Below are 15226 nucleotides of genomic sequence, written 5' to 3'. Positions count from 1 at the left end.
AGGCTGGAATCTATATGAGTATGTGAAAGTAGTATCTGAAAATATCCCTCTACATTAGGACGTCAACTATGTCAGATGACAGCAATCCTGGTGAGTAAATGGTCCCGATTGTCCATAGCCTGACTTTAAGTGGAAGGAATTTCAGATGGACAGATTATCGCATTCACAAGTCTGCCTGTTCTGGATACTCAATCTCATGACACTGTTTTCTGGCTCAAACTGTGTGTGTGTGTTTGTGTGCAGTTGTTTATAGGTTATTGCTAAGGGTGAGAAGCAGGGTGAGAGGGGCTAAGAGGTTGTTCCCTGGTCTTTTTGCCTGAGGAAAGCCATTATGTTAGCTCTATTATGCCTTGTGATGGTTTGTTCTCTTGTTGTTTATACAGTACTGCTATGAACCAAGCAAGTTTTTTCCTCTGCACCGTTGCAGCTGCTGTTCCATACTGACCATGGTGGTCTCTGTGTAAACATTAGCCAGCTTTAAGTGGAAGACAATGAGGAAATGACAGGACATGAGGAGGGGGGGCATTTTGAAGACATTCAAGGATGGATTTCCAGATGAAACAGAGAGATGACATCATGGCAAAGTCAGCTAGTAGGAACATGGAGAGGCCTGGTAATGCAACACCGTACATAAACAGTGGACAGCTGTATTTATAGGAGATTGTCTCATGGTTCTATCTGCCTCCATAAATCCCATTATCTGATTTGCAGCCATTCCCCTGCCCAGCACCCAGCAAGAGACTATAGCAGCTTTAGCTTATAAAGCCTTATCAAGGCACTCTAATGCTGTGGAGTTATCACTATTGTGACATTAGTCGGCTTGGCCAAGATGAAAACTGGTCACACCAATGCTTGATTAGACATTACCTCATAATGATCGGTTAAAGCCAAATGGCAGTTAGTGTTTGTGTCTGAGAGCTATTTAGTCAAAATTATAGACAGCTGTCGGGTATTACAGAGGCTTACCTCCTTGTTGTCACAGGACCCCACAATGGGTGGCCCTACATGTATAACCTGGCAACTCCATCTTCATAAAAAAACATAAATTTCTAGATTCTAATGGACTGAGACTGTGTTTGAAAATCAAGAATAACATGTGGAGCCTCCTGTAGGGCAGAAAGAGGAGAGGTCCAGATGGTAGTGGGATGCACCTGCTACTATTGGACTTCAAATATCTGAGTTGGACACCACAGATGAACAAAACACAACGGGAGGCAAACTGACAGAGAGAGAAACCAGATAAATGCTGTACTCCTGAAACAAATCGAACTCATGAACACAAAGAAACTAAGTCAAAGTGTAATTGACTTACGTATCTCCTCAGTTTTTTCTCCGGTGGTGACTTTCTCAGCCAGCCTTGGAAGAGGATTTCTCCGCCGCTCATGTTTGTCACTGTCTGCTGTTTCTTCTTCTCTACAACTGCCGTCTGTCACTAGTACATGACGGCTCCTGAAGGCTCGCCTCTTCAAAGTGCTGTCGGCGTTTGGCTCTCACTGGTGCAGTCTGCTCCCCCCATTTGATAAAAATCAAAGTAGTGCTGCTGCTCGGTGATGTTGCCAGTCGCTCCTGGTGGTGCCGTGCGCAGTAACCGGCGCAAAAAAAAGCCCAGTTTGGGTGACGGAAATAAAAGGCGCAACTCGACTTGTGGGGAATTTACGCACGGTGAGCTGACGAGGAGCCGCGGGCAAACTCAACTGATGCAGGGTGAGGAAGTACCGTAGGGTGTCTGCAGTTTGTTTTCCAAACTCACACCACGCCCACCGAGCAAAGAGAGGGATGGGCTGATGGGATGAACAGGATGGGAGAGCTGCTGCTGCCACAAAGTAGCGTCAAGACTCCAAAACGAGTTTAAATAATGGAGGAACCGATCGATTTGTGACACATTAGTCAAAGTTCACAGACAACAGCTCACAGAAATAAAATTTACTTTATTCCAAATACAGAAACACATCTGATCTCACATTATTAGCCTAAATTATGTTATATGCTTCACCAAATATAGTTAAGTATCAATTATAACAGGTTTATTTCAATACTTTCCTCTGCTATATATATATATATATATATATATATATATATATATATATATATATATATGTATACATATATATATATATATATATATATATATGTATATATATATATATATATAGATGCTGGCTTTATTCATTTTTCTATTTGATTTTATTATATATATATATATAAATCAAATAGAAAAATGAATAAAGCCAGCATCTGCTGTTGTATACTGAGCAAAAGATTCGCATTTTCCAAATTGGATGAAATGGGAAAAAGCACCATCTTGTGGGAAGTTGATATACTGTAGTTGACAGTTGCTCTGAAAACCCAACATTGTTTATAATTACAGAAGCTAAGCCGGGTAAGAGACATAATGTGACGTGAACAAGCACTTTCCTGAGGAGTAATAAAAAGTAAACAGTGGAGGAATGAAACTCCTGATAGTAGAGTGAGACAGATAAATCAATAAGTCAGTCAGAGGCGGGCCTCCCCAGGGGACTCAACAGTTTCGGGGAGGCTCAATGAATGGAAGTGAAAAAAATAATAATTACATCATATAGATTAGCCCGAATGTGGTCATTTCATTACAGAGATAGTTGAGAGATACGGCAGTTCTGGGGAATTTTACTGTTTTTCCCAGAATCAGAAACTAAATTAATTAATTAATTAATTAATTAATAGAACATTTGTACACACCTTTTCATGTATTTGGTGTAGTCTGAAGTTATGTCAAACAGCAAAACTGCGCTACATTGGTTCAACTGTAAACTGTTTATGGGATAAAATATCAATCATGAAACCACAGACACCTGGGAACTGAGTGACACTAAGCAAGTAAAGTAAGGGAGGGTAACTTTTTCTAAGCTTAGTCAGAGGAGAGGACCCCAGTTTTAGACTTTGGAAACCCAGTGGATAAATAAGAATAGATCAACCATATATGTTTGTGGGAAAATCAACTAATGAGAGATTAAAATGAAATTCCACTCACGAACAGAATATATTGTCTAAAATATCAGTGATCATTGTAATAAAGGATAATATTTTTGGCTTTTTATTGCTTTCAGTTGATAGTTGTAGCAGCTGAAGAGACACAGAAGGGGTGGGGGCTACCATACAAGACACATTTCAAAAATGACTTATTTTATTTCCACACAATTGTACCAAAAACAATTAAAACAATGTTCAGTATAATATTTATTTGATGTTTGCCAGACAGCAAAACCAGACCTCACTGATTTAAAAAAAAAATCTACTTGAACTGGCTTGAACTGTGTTTTATAGCAGACAAGAATGTGAAAATCTAGGGAACGGAATCACATCTTTTATGTTGTCAACACCAAGAATGCATTGCAAATATCTCTCAAATCCCAGTCCAAAGCCACCATGAGGGACGGAGCCAAAACGCCTCAAGTCCAGATACCTGCAAATAAATAAAATGTCATTACAAATCCGTTCGTGTGTAATGATGTTTCATTTAAAATGTTAATGCCAATCTGTTTTTTTTTCTTACCAGCTGTAGGTGTCTTCTAATCCAACCCTGGAAAAGTATGATAATTAATGCAAGAGCCTTTAGTCAAGACATGAACTAACAACCTACAATAAATCCCCTCTACTGTGGCATAATTTTCATATATTATAAATTCATGAGCAAATAACAAAATGAACTTTCTTTGCGGACTTCTGTACCTAGTAGAGGATTTCAAACTCAGACACGTACCTTACATATGTTATGTTAAATTACACAAATGATAATAATATAATATATAATCTATATACATATATGTTAATGTATATGCAATAACATCTTTTCAGTCTGACAAGACTGATATGCTGTGCCACATTTATTATTATGTTACTTTAAAGCCACTATAAAGAATCTTCACATTTGGCTGATTTTGGAGGCGCCTGTGGACAAAAGTGGTAGCATTTCCACCAAATTAACCACAAAATACAACAATAAAAATAAAGTTATTTAAATAAAAATCTCCTCTTGCTTTTTTAACCTGGGCAACGCACTACTCACTCAAATCAATCAAATTTCATCTGATTTCAAAGAGACTCCAACCTGGTGGCTGGTATTAAGAATAACTATACAGAAACAGCCAATCGTCTTGCAAATGAGCTTGTCAACTTATGAAGGTCAAACAGAGGCAACAATAATACACTGAGACTGTTTCATGACTGGTTAAAAAATTCTTTGCAGTAGCTTTAAACATGTGCTGCACATTATTCAACCCCAAAACACAGCTACTCTAGGTCTGTAACACTGCACCTCATACATAAATATATATGTTATTTAATTCATGTATTCTTTGTCTATTTAGTCTTAGCCTGACTCTTAACACAGTACACCATTTGGGAATGACACATTTGCAATTTTATTGTGCTTGCACAATAACAATAAAAGTCTTGAGTCTTGAATAGAAATGCCAAATGTATCCCATAGTTTTCATTCCGCTGAATATGTGTGTGTGAGGACTTTAGCCTGTGTTTTTACAGCTGAACACCTTAACGTTCTGCTCATTGTTCCAAGTCTGAGTTGCTGTGGAAGGTTGTACAGAAAAGTGCAACACTTCTAAAAAGCAGCAGTTATCCCAGAGTAACACTACTGTGATTATGCTTGATCTCAATGCATAAATATACGAACAAATGTAAAGCAACTAAGCTGACATGACCACCACAGACTAAACATATTAGCACGGGCCTTCCAATGCCCCTGAAGTACATGTTCTTACTCTTCCAGCCGAGCCCTCAGCAGATCCAGCCTCTCCTCTCTCAGCGAGCCCCCACAGAGCTCTCCAACTCCTGGCACAAGAAGGTCCACTGCAGCTGCCTGTACACAAACGACAGTCGGAGTCAGCTCAGATATGCAAATCACCGCAATAACCCAACCGACATCACAAGGAAGGAACTGAGTAGCTAAATCATTGATTCACTCAGCGTTTTGAACAGTGTAACTACGTCTTACTGTATGCACTGGATGGTCCATGTTGTCTCTGGCATAAAAAGGCTTAAGATCATAAGGATAATCAGTGACAAAGACTGGAACGTTGCCGCAATGTTTCACCAGGTACTTCTCATGTTCTGTCTGAAGGTCACAACCCCACTGTAGAAAAGAAGAACTAAAGTCAATGTGGAGTACTGTGGAATGATAGTGTTAGTAGTAGGGCTGGGAAATATATCAATATTATATCAATATTGTGATATGAGAATAGATATTGTCTTAGATTTTGGATATCGTTGTATCACGATATGGCATAAGTGTTGTCTTTGCCTGGTTTTAAAGGCTGCATAACAGTAAAGTGATGTAATTTTCTGAACTTACCAAAAGCTTCATCCAAAAGCTCTGTGTGTTAATATCTGGTGAAAGCACCGATAGTCATCCCTTCAATATTGTTGCAATATCGAGAATATCAACACCAATTTGATTTTTGTCCACTTCAACCAGCTCTACTTCATATACTGTTGGGTAGTTTCAGCTGCAGCAATGCATCATATTCCATAAAATCATACTATTTGAGAATTTAAGGTACGCTAGATATAAGATAAGATATATATCGTATATCACAGTATATAGCTTAAAAATATTGAGATATTATTTCTAAGCCATAATGCCCAGCCCTAGTTAGTAGCAAACATGCAGCAGAGGCAGATATAAAGTATTCTCTGATAAGGAGAAAATAAAACCATGGCTACTTACATGAGTTGGGAAGGCAAATTTCTGAGAGCTGTGGTTCAGGATGTCTACAGCCTCACTGTAGGTGATCCTAAAAGTGGATTGAGGTAGAATCATTCATTCAAGGCCTTCAGCATTTGACTTTATTCATACCTGATTTAATTTTATATACCATGTTTAGAGACTTACACAGGGAATCTCTTCTTCAGCATAGACTCTACACTGACCTTGGAGTGCATGGATGCAACAGGAAAAACATGTAAGTTGAGATATTTCTAGAAATGCATGTTTGGCTGCTTGGTATAAGGATCCAGGTAGGTTATGTAAGTAAGTGTCCTTCAGGACTCACCCTGTGTCCAGGAGTCACATGCTTGTGAAACAAATCCACATCCGCCGCACAGTGAGCCAAGACGTGCTCCGTGGCAGACCTGAACATGTCCTCCATGACCTAAGAAATGGGCTCAGTTTAATAATTAAAGATTTTGCAGGCAACTATGCACAAGGACAACCCTACAAGTCACATAAGATAAGTAACAAAATTGTAACTTCAGTACACAGAAACTGATGTGATGTGCAGAGCTGCAACAATAGATTGATCAGTTGTGCAGTACTAAATGTATCGCAATCTATTATGATAATCAATTAAAGGGTTTCAGTATTTTTTTGTAGAAATAAATGAATAAATATCCTCAGATTCCACATTCCTAAATTTGAATATTATCTGGCTTCTTTAGTCCTCTGTGACAGTAAACTGAATATCCTTGGGTTGTTGACAAAATAAGAAATTTGAGGATATCATGTTTGGGAAAAATTGATCATTAATCAACTAACAAAAGAAAATAATAATCAGATAAATCGACAGAGAAAATAATCATTACAGCCCTAGTGATGTGACATCAGTTCATTTCATCAAAGATGCTCATGTTTAAGAATTAGCCAGTCTATAGTGACTGTTCTTTATCAAAGCTTATCAGATAACTTAAACAACTTTGTCTCTCCTTCTTTGGACAAAGTAATCCCCCACACACAGCTATATAAAGCAAGTTGAGAAAAAGACGAAAAAATGATAAAACATGTTACAGCACATATCAATACTTTTAAAAACCGGAAAGTTTATTTTCATAGCATGCTAATAGGTTAAAACTTCAAACTGACAGTTCCGCTCTAAATCAAAAATACTTACTTTTTCTCTTCCCTGTAGTGCTATTTATCCATCTTGATAGTTTTGGCGTGAGTTGCTGAGTTTTGGAGATATCAGGCACAGAGATGTCTGCCTTCTCTTGAATATTATTGAATATACCTACCTTGTGTGTGTAACCCCGTGTCTTAACCAAGTCTCCATTGAAAATGAGACTTTATGTCTCAGTGAGGCCTGTCTAAATAAAGATTAAATTTAAAGAACAAAACAAAATAACAGAACTCAATGGAACTCGGCTTGTGGTGTTCAAAGCGCCAAAAAACACACTTCAGCACAACAGCAGCGTTTCTTTCCAGAAATCACGTTTACTTAAGATAAACCACAGACCTTGTTGTGAACTTTCATGTAGGAAATATTTTCTTTTTACTAAATGCCAACTGTATAACCATGTAGAAGGAAGCATACATCTACTCATGGACCAGAGACTTGTGCCTAGTGTAGGATGTAAACATTAATGTAGTCCCCCTCTGCTGAGCTGTAACCTCTCATCCATGAGTAGATGCACGTAAATGTTTTGTTCAATTCGTAGTATTCATGTCTATTTTTAGTTATTTATAATAATCAAAAATGCCAGTGTAGGTTTACTGTCTCTGTGCCCTGATATCATTTTGGACAATAAAGTTTATTGCTAAACTGTAAAATATCCTGCCTCCATTACATATCGCTGTTAGAAGTGTTTGATAACCACATTTCAGGAATCACTGCAAAAAATGCGTGTTTATCTATATATTCTGTATAAAAACTATCAGCCTATATATTGATTTTGGCATTTTTGACTCCCTACAATCCAGGTCAGGTTCTTCAGTCTGGATGGATAAATAGCACTACAGGTAAGAGGACAAATATGTATCCACTTTGATCGATGCCATAGAACAATACTGTATTTGGGGAGAATGACACAGTGTACCTTGGTAAGATCCTCTAAGGACTGTGTGAAGGAGACCTCGGCCTCCACCATGTAAAACTCAGCCAGGTGGCGTCTGCTTTGGGAGTTCTCTGCACGAAAAGTTGGCCCAAATGTGTAGACTCGAGAAAAGGCCCTAGAAGAATATGAATGACAAGGCTTTATTGGAAATGTACCTCAGTGTGGGTGTATGTGTCTGTCTCTTACCCTCTGAAGCAGAACATACAAGTTTGTTCATATAGTTTATCTCACCCTGACATCACTTCCAAATGAAGCTGACCAGACACCGTCAGGAAGGCCGGGACTGAGAAAAAATTCTCATCTTCTTCATTTTCTGGGCTTGATGGCTGTTGTACGTGACATGACAAATAAACCATCAATATATTGGATTCATTGCCAGCTACAATGCTGTAATGTTTATGGCATAAGGCAGGCCTATTCAACTGGCACCCCCTGGGCTGAATCTGGCCTTTTATTGGCCTCAATGTCACCCTGAGATGATGTATAAATATTAAAAAAGTATATAATTGTAATGCAATTTAAATTACCTGTGGGTGTTTACATTGTTTATAAGAGGATCATCACTTTCTTCTTAGGCTTATCAACCTATTTATTGGTTATGTCTATTGCTAAGCAGAGAGACACTTATTATTTTAGAAAGTTGTAACTTTTTTTTAAGCAAAGGCACAATGAATGAAAAAAAATGTTGAATGCCTAGGATTACAAAGGTGCATTGTTTTTCCTAATACTTTTGTGCATAATGTTTCTTTTGCACTTGTGAAAATTAATGAAGTGTGAAGTAAAGTATACTGAAGTGAACTTCACAGATCAGGCATACAAATGTAAACAACCCTTTTCAAATTTGGCCCTTCTAAAAAAGTGATTAAATAGGCCCGGCATTGGGCTTTAACTTGAAAAATATTTGCTAACACATCTGTAGATACTCACCTCAATTTGAAAGAGCTCTCCTGCCCCTTCACAGTCATTTGAGGTGATGATTGGAGTATGAATCTGCACAAAGCCATTTTTCTAGAAAAATAAAATAAAATTAAATTAAATTAAATAAATAATATAGTAAACACAAAAATCTCTGCTCTTGCTCTGAATTCTGTTCAAAAGTCCTCCACTGATGTTCTCACCTTGAAATATGAGTGAATTGCTGTAGTGGCCTCACTTCGTATTCTCAACAGGGAGCTGAAGGCATTTGTTCTACACCTCAGGTGAGGAAACTGGCGAATATACTCAAGGCCATGTCTCTCTTTGATTTTAAAGGGGAATTCCTGAAAGAAGAGAACAACGCAGCAATCTTAAATTGCATCTTATATATAATGATGTACTTGTTATAAGAGAGATAAGGTATAATTTGAAGCTACCATAGTGATTCAGTGAAATGTGTGTGGGATGCTTGAGGAGACAATTTCCCTTACCACAGGGTTACATTCTCCAACTACATGGATTTGGTCTGCTTCCAGTTCAACTGGCTGATTTTGGTGTGGACTTTTCTTAAGAATACCTGTGACTTCAACAGCGCTACCAAATGTGAGCGACCTCAGAATAAAAAAAGAGAGTGGAAGACAGTTAGAGTATTTTAAATATGTGCACCTTTCATACCTAAAACTGAATGGTGAAGGGTTATCTACAGGGAATAAAACTGAGGTGCTTACGGATTATTCAGCTCTGAACTGGCGACAACCTGCAGTGACTGCAAAGAGCTCCCATCATTCACATGGAGAAAAAGGTTTGCCTTCTGAGGTCTAACAGAGCGAACCCATCCCTACAGCAGAGAATCAAACTACAATTAGGCCAGCTGTTTCCTCTGGTAACACAGACATATCTTCTTTTTGCTTTCAAGTAATGTTCATAATAATGTTCAGAAGGATGTTATTTAGGAATTCTACACCTCATTGTTTCTCAAGAAAATGTCAGCTAAATGTCTGAAAATAAATTCTTGAGCTGACTTCTCAATTGACAAAAAGTGTTGTTTCGTGCTGTGCCTTGAAGATTTCTCAGTAAGTATAAAGAAACACAAACTAATTAACTTCTGTCAATGCTCTTACAAGCCAAAGTGGTAATTGCTTTAAAAATGGAACAACATTCAGAGACCTAATTTTAGTCAATGGGTTAAAGAGACATCTTGAAGTCTGGCATTAGAAAAACTGACTTAAGAAGTAAACTTGAGGATTTTTCTCAGATTCTCACATTTTATGAATGACCTGACAGTTTAGATGCCTGCGATTGGATAAGGATTGGTGCTACCACCCTCATCCCAAGTTTTTAATTTGTACCACACACAATTTTAATATGCTTTGCTATATCAGAAAGAATTAATCATTTTCTTTTTTTCCATTATTCTCACTTTCATTGAAAAACATGATTGTGGGGATCTGTACCAAACAAAGACGTTTTCTTAAGTGTGTAGAATATGATGTGTAAGTCAGGACAACTCTGCAGCACAATATTTAATTTAAAAGAGCATTTTGACACATTAATACTGTGTCTTCAGCAATTTAAAAATGACAGTAGAATACATTGCAATTCAATAAAATGTTGAGTAATTGTTGAGCCTTAAGAATAGGGAGCAAGAACAGGATGATGATTGAATTATATATTACTTTTTAATTAATTGATTATTATGTTGTTGTTTATTATGTTTAACTTATTATGTTTATGTGTTTATTTATATGTTTTAGTACCTGTGCAGGGTACCACACTGTATACATAAGTATGTGTATACATGTGTAATCAGATGTTTACTTTTTCCTCGTTTTTTTCCTTGCTTTATTTAGTTCCACGAGTATGTATCTTATATTTATTTATTTCCCTTTAGTTACTGACTTACTACATTGAATGTTATGTTTTTTAAATATTTTTTTAATTGAGAATGTTGGGTTATTGGGGTTGGGAGGGTGGGTTTTTATATATGCTTGTTCTGGTTATTCAAAATGAACACAAAACTAATAAACTTGGTATATACCATGGTAAACATGGTATAAAAAGACAGCTAAATGTATACCTCAGTATCAGTATACAGTAATATTTGGTATCATCTGGAAAGTCAAGTGTGAAAAATTTACATTGTCATAGTTCAGGGTCCTGCTTCTGATTCAGGTAAAATATCTGCTTTTCTGTCAGATCTTTGAGAGACATGTTATTTAGCAAATTCCAATGCAAGGTTTAAACCTGCAGGTATAGTACATGTACAGTCGGTATATCCCTGGTTTAGAAACTGGTGCTAGGAAGAATCATGGCTAATATAACGTTAAGTTTTAAGTCTGCAGGATTTTCTTGTGGTAATTTATGCTTTAAAAGTAAGTTTGGCAAGTATGACTACATATAATGACTACATTCATTTAGTTCTCAAAAAATTAAATACAAAAGTGTGGTTGTAGCTATAATAAGCAGAATGTTATTGAAGGTTCGTTGTTGGTACAAATTAGCAAAGCAATACCAGAAAATATCAAGTGATAAAGGAAGACGTAACGTTACCTGAACTTTAATATTTGCTCCCAGTTCAGCACCTGAAACTGCCTCGGATATTCTTAGTTTCCTTGGTGTCTTGGTGCAATAATGTCGAATACTTAACAATATTCTCCGAGACACTGGAGTGGTTGGTGCAGCAGAAAGCATTTTAGCTGCCGCCCGAAACATCGTAACAAACGCTGAATTTTAACACACAATACCCGTTAAAAGCACAGCATGTCGCAACAACTCAAATACACAAACAACGACACATTTAATCGTATTTTAACGATGTAAAAAAAATCACATTTTGCTTTGACTTGACTTTCACTTCTCTGACACTAACACTTCCTGTTTGGGTCTTTCATTTAGTCACATGGATTAGGATAAACCAATCAGATGTCGCTATCCAACAGCAGTGCTTTTATTGCTGAAGGGAAATGTAGTTTTCATATGAGAGCCATTATCGTTACCATTTTAGACTTTCAGATTAGATTATTTTTATTGCGATTATTTTAGGAGATTTTATTTTATGGTAGAGACACTATACTATAGATACAGGTTGCAGTTGCTTTTAATACCGCTTTTGCTTTCTGTTTGTAGGCGTTTGTACAATGTACCATTCAAAGTGCCTTTGAGTACTTTAAAGTTATTTAAATTAATTAATTCATAAATAATTAAATATATAATAAATTATAGATATTATATATTATTATTGTTATATATATTATATAGTATTATTATTATTAGTAGTAGTAGTATTATTGTTATTATTATTATTATTATTATTATTATTATTATTATTAATAATTATTATTATTATTAGTAGTAGTAGTATTATTAGTATTATTGTTGTTAGTAGTAGTAGTAGTAGTATGGTTGTTGTTGTTATTGCAAAAAACGTGATAAAAATAAAGATTTATTAGAATCATCAAGGAAAGTGCAGAATGTAGATAATGCCATCACTTTTAAAAAACTAGAAGCATTGAATCATGATTTTAACTTTTGACTGAATGCAATTAAAAGCTGGGAAAAAAACACAAAAATTAAAATATTACAGTTTTTTGCTCTTTGTTCTGTAATGTCCTAGTCACTGTCTATCAGCAGTAAATAAAAACTGATGAATTTATGATAAAATTATTGATAAATTCCCTGACACGTGCTCAAACCTCTATTCAGAACCATTGGCAAAAATTTTGCATACAAAAGGTCATCAACAAAGGTCAATTCTACATACAGGAAGAAATGTAAAATATATTTTCAATAGTAAAAAGAAACACATGAAGTGATTCAGTAGTGTAATGAAGCAAGCAGAACAGCTATCACAACCACATGGAAATTGTCTTTAATCTTGCATGATGTATCTGCCGTCAGTATGAGGTCCATTTGTGCGTAAACCTCGTTAATCCAATACCCACAACGACACTGGGTCTATTCCCACCATTTGCTGCTGGAGTAAATCAGATCATGCCAGCAATGTAATAAGATGCCATAGACAATTATTCACCTGGTCTCGCCTGTCAGCTCTGGAGCCCCTGGTCTGGGTCTGCCAGCAAACACGGAGCTGGGTGGTGTCTCCACCTCCGGCTGCTTATGGCACATCATCATTAAAGCCAACATGATGCATTTGAAAAGTCAGCGGGGTCATTGATATTAATTATCCCCAGCATGGATGGAGCAATTACGCACATGGTCTCGTCTTAATGGGGAACAGAACGATTCTATTTTTCGAGTCATTGAAAGAGAGTGCAAAATGTTTATGTGAAATTTGTTAAGGTCAAGTACCTGTATCATTTGTTTGAATCTTCAGAGGAAAGTTAAAACATGGTGACCCTAAAAACTTTTGAAGCCACTGATCAGTAGAAAGTTGCTGCTAGAAAACAACCAAAATTTAACTATCCCTTTCATCAAATTATCAAAAGTAATCATATGTATTATTGGAATATTTACTATACTGAAGTGTATGAAAATTACATACAAAGGTGATTTGGAACAATCAATACACTTATCCAGACAACAGACAAACACCACATATCACTCACACATAAAACAGAAAAGGGATAAGAAAAATAAATAAATAAAAACAACTAGAGGAATAAATTAGAATAAATAAATTAAAACGAAAAAAGAAAAATCAGGAGTTTGAAACTGTTCTTCTTCTACATTAATTTTAGTGATGAGAAGTAATGACATTAGTATTTTTAGCATTCCATTCTTATGTAAAAAGGCTTTTCCTAGAATAATAATTACGTTAATTTCCAAGTCATGTGTGCCATGTAGCAAAACACTGACATTTTCTTTTGTCAAAACAGAGAAATTGTCAAATGTAGGAAATAACCAATAATGCAGATATTCACAAAAAGTACTAGCAAATTTACATTCATTAAACTAAATGTTCTGTTGTTTCAGTGTGTTCATCATAAAAGGAACAGTTGTTATGATTGAGACCAGGGAAAATCAACTTTCTTTGCCCTGAAGCCACTCTGGCAAAATAACAAGAGGCCAGTGGCCAGTTAATAAAGAAACAGAAATAATTATCTTATTTATCAGTCAAATTAACTGACACTAAAAGGCCCATAACTCATCATTCTTTGAAATTATTTTTCAGATTAACCCACTCATTAATTAAATTAACTTGGAGCAAGGAAAAATAGTGTGAATCAATTTATTTTCATTTTGAATTAGAAAAAAGTTGAAGGGTCACGCTGCACCTTATCTGGGGCAAGATTTGGCCTGCCATCCACAAGCTGAGCATTACTGATCTAGACCATCTTAAAAATTCTCCATCAGGGACCAATTTGATTAAGAAACTTAAGGTTGACTTCCTTCGCTTCCCTTTGGTGAAACTGGAAATGTAGAAAAATGTTGTTATTTTGTTTTGTTTTGTCTCAATCTTCATCTTTGGAGAAATACTGTACATTATTGGACTAGTATACTGATAGTGACACTTTTGGTGGCAATGGCCTGAATCAGCATGTGCAATATCTTCCTCTACCACAAGGTAGTGCTGTAGCTCTATGACACTTTCCATTCCTTCCAAATCCCCACCTAATGTAGATTTATTCATTTACCCCTGAGTTACCTCAAATATATTATTCATTTGCAGCTCCAAGGTCTACTGAAATGGAAACAAGCTGGCATTGTTATGTTCTCTCTGCAGTTCTATCAAGAATAATGCAAAGGACCTGCTGGCTTTCATTGGCAGCAGATAGTCCAGAGCAACAGTGAATTCAGGTGGCATCCAGGAACTGTTTTCTACGCATCAATGGGAACAGCAAGGTGGAGGCACCCCTCAGCGTTTAGCCATAACTTGATTTGTAATTTCCTCTCTTTTGCAGGCTTGACACATTCTGTGACAACTCGCACGTGGGAGTGATGGCGTGTCGCGTGTATTTATATTTCCACAGACAGACACACATCCTCCCACACGAACCACCAGGCAATGTATGCATGAAACAAGGTGAAAACAGAGTGCTCAAAGTGCTGCACGGCTAAGAAAAACACCCCAAAGTAAAGTGTTATCCTGTTTACACTCCCCCATATAATAAATCAAGAAGAGGAGTCAAATGGTAGCCCTAATGGGAGATACATAGCTCTCTGTTCTTGCATCCTCTACAGGTAGAGGAGTTGTTTGGCAGTGGCCTGACAACCTTATTTGGGCTTAACAACTTGTTAAAATCAATACACGATTAGTCAGCAAAACAAAGGATTTTGCTGTAAAAGCTTGGATCTCTGGAGGATCACTGAACTTAGAGGGCAAGTGCATCCTCTGCTCTCAGCAGGTACTGCCTGTCTGTCCACCGACTGCCGCAGCATATCGACAGCATCTCCTGCCCCTTCCACGGGCCTTCATCAGCTCCTCCAAATATTCTGCATTCTCAAATGGAAGGGTGCATTGATTTTATGTAACATGGCTCGTTAAGTGCTGATTAGACCATTATAGTGATGTGATTTCAGGGAATGGGTTTGG

The 15226-nt window shown here is 36.7% G+C and overlaps 2 protein-coding genes across 3 annotated transcripts in view; both read right to left on the bottom strand.

Moving 5' to 3' along the window:
• The window catches only part of gab2 (GRB2-associated binding protein 2), a 45405-nt gene extending 43652 nt beyond the window's left edge, over window positions 1-1753 (bottom strand). Inside the window, exon 1 of one of the 2 annotated variants that reach the window (XM_084717420.1) lies at window positions 1313-1753. In XM_084717420.1, the coding sequence (XP_084573546.1) occupies window positions 1313-1384 (72 nt within the window). In that variant the 5' untranslated portion in view covers window positions 1385-1753. The remainder of the gene's footprint in view (window positions 1-1312) is intronic. The other variant, XM_084717419.1, reaches the window with a different exon arrangement.
• Window positions 1754-3142: 1389 nt separating this feature from the next.
• nars2 (asparaginyl-tRNA synthetase 2, mitochondrial) lies at window positions 3143-11581 on the bottom strand. Its single transcript, XM_084717418.1, has 14 exons — window positions 11284-11581; window positions 9462-9571; window positions 9225-9345; window positions 8937-9077; window positions 8746-8826; window positions 8050-8144; window positions 7801-7933; window positions 6045-6143; window positions 5885-5922; window positions 5720-5786; window positions 4988-5125; window positions 4755-4852; window positions 3530-3556; window positions 3143-3439 (listed from the first exon to the last, which is right to left on the bottom strand). The coding sequence occupies exons 1-14, from the start codon at window positions 11443-11445 to the stop codon at window positions 3295-3297; spliced, it is 1455 nt and encodes a 484-aa protein (XP_084573544.1). The 5' UTR covers window positions 11446-11581; the 3' UTR covers window positions 3143-3294.
• Window positions 11582-15226: the final 3645 nt, after the last annotated feature.

Source organism: Lutjanus erythropterus, chromosome 4 (genome assembly GCF_056507025.1).
Source record: "Lutjanus erythropterus isolate fLutEry1 chromosome 4, fLutEry1.hap2, whole genome shotgun sequence".
In the NCBI taxonomy this organism is placed as follows: Eukaryota; Metazoa; Chordata; class Actinopteri; order Lutjaniformes; family Lutjanidae; genus Lutjanus; species Lutjanus erythropterus.
The sequence above is the reverse complement of the archived record's forward strand: the minus strand, read 5'-3'. Positions and strand labels throughout refer to the sequence as shown.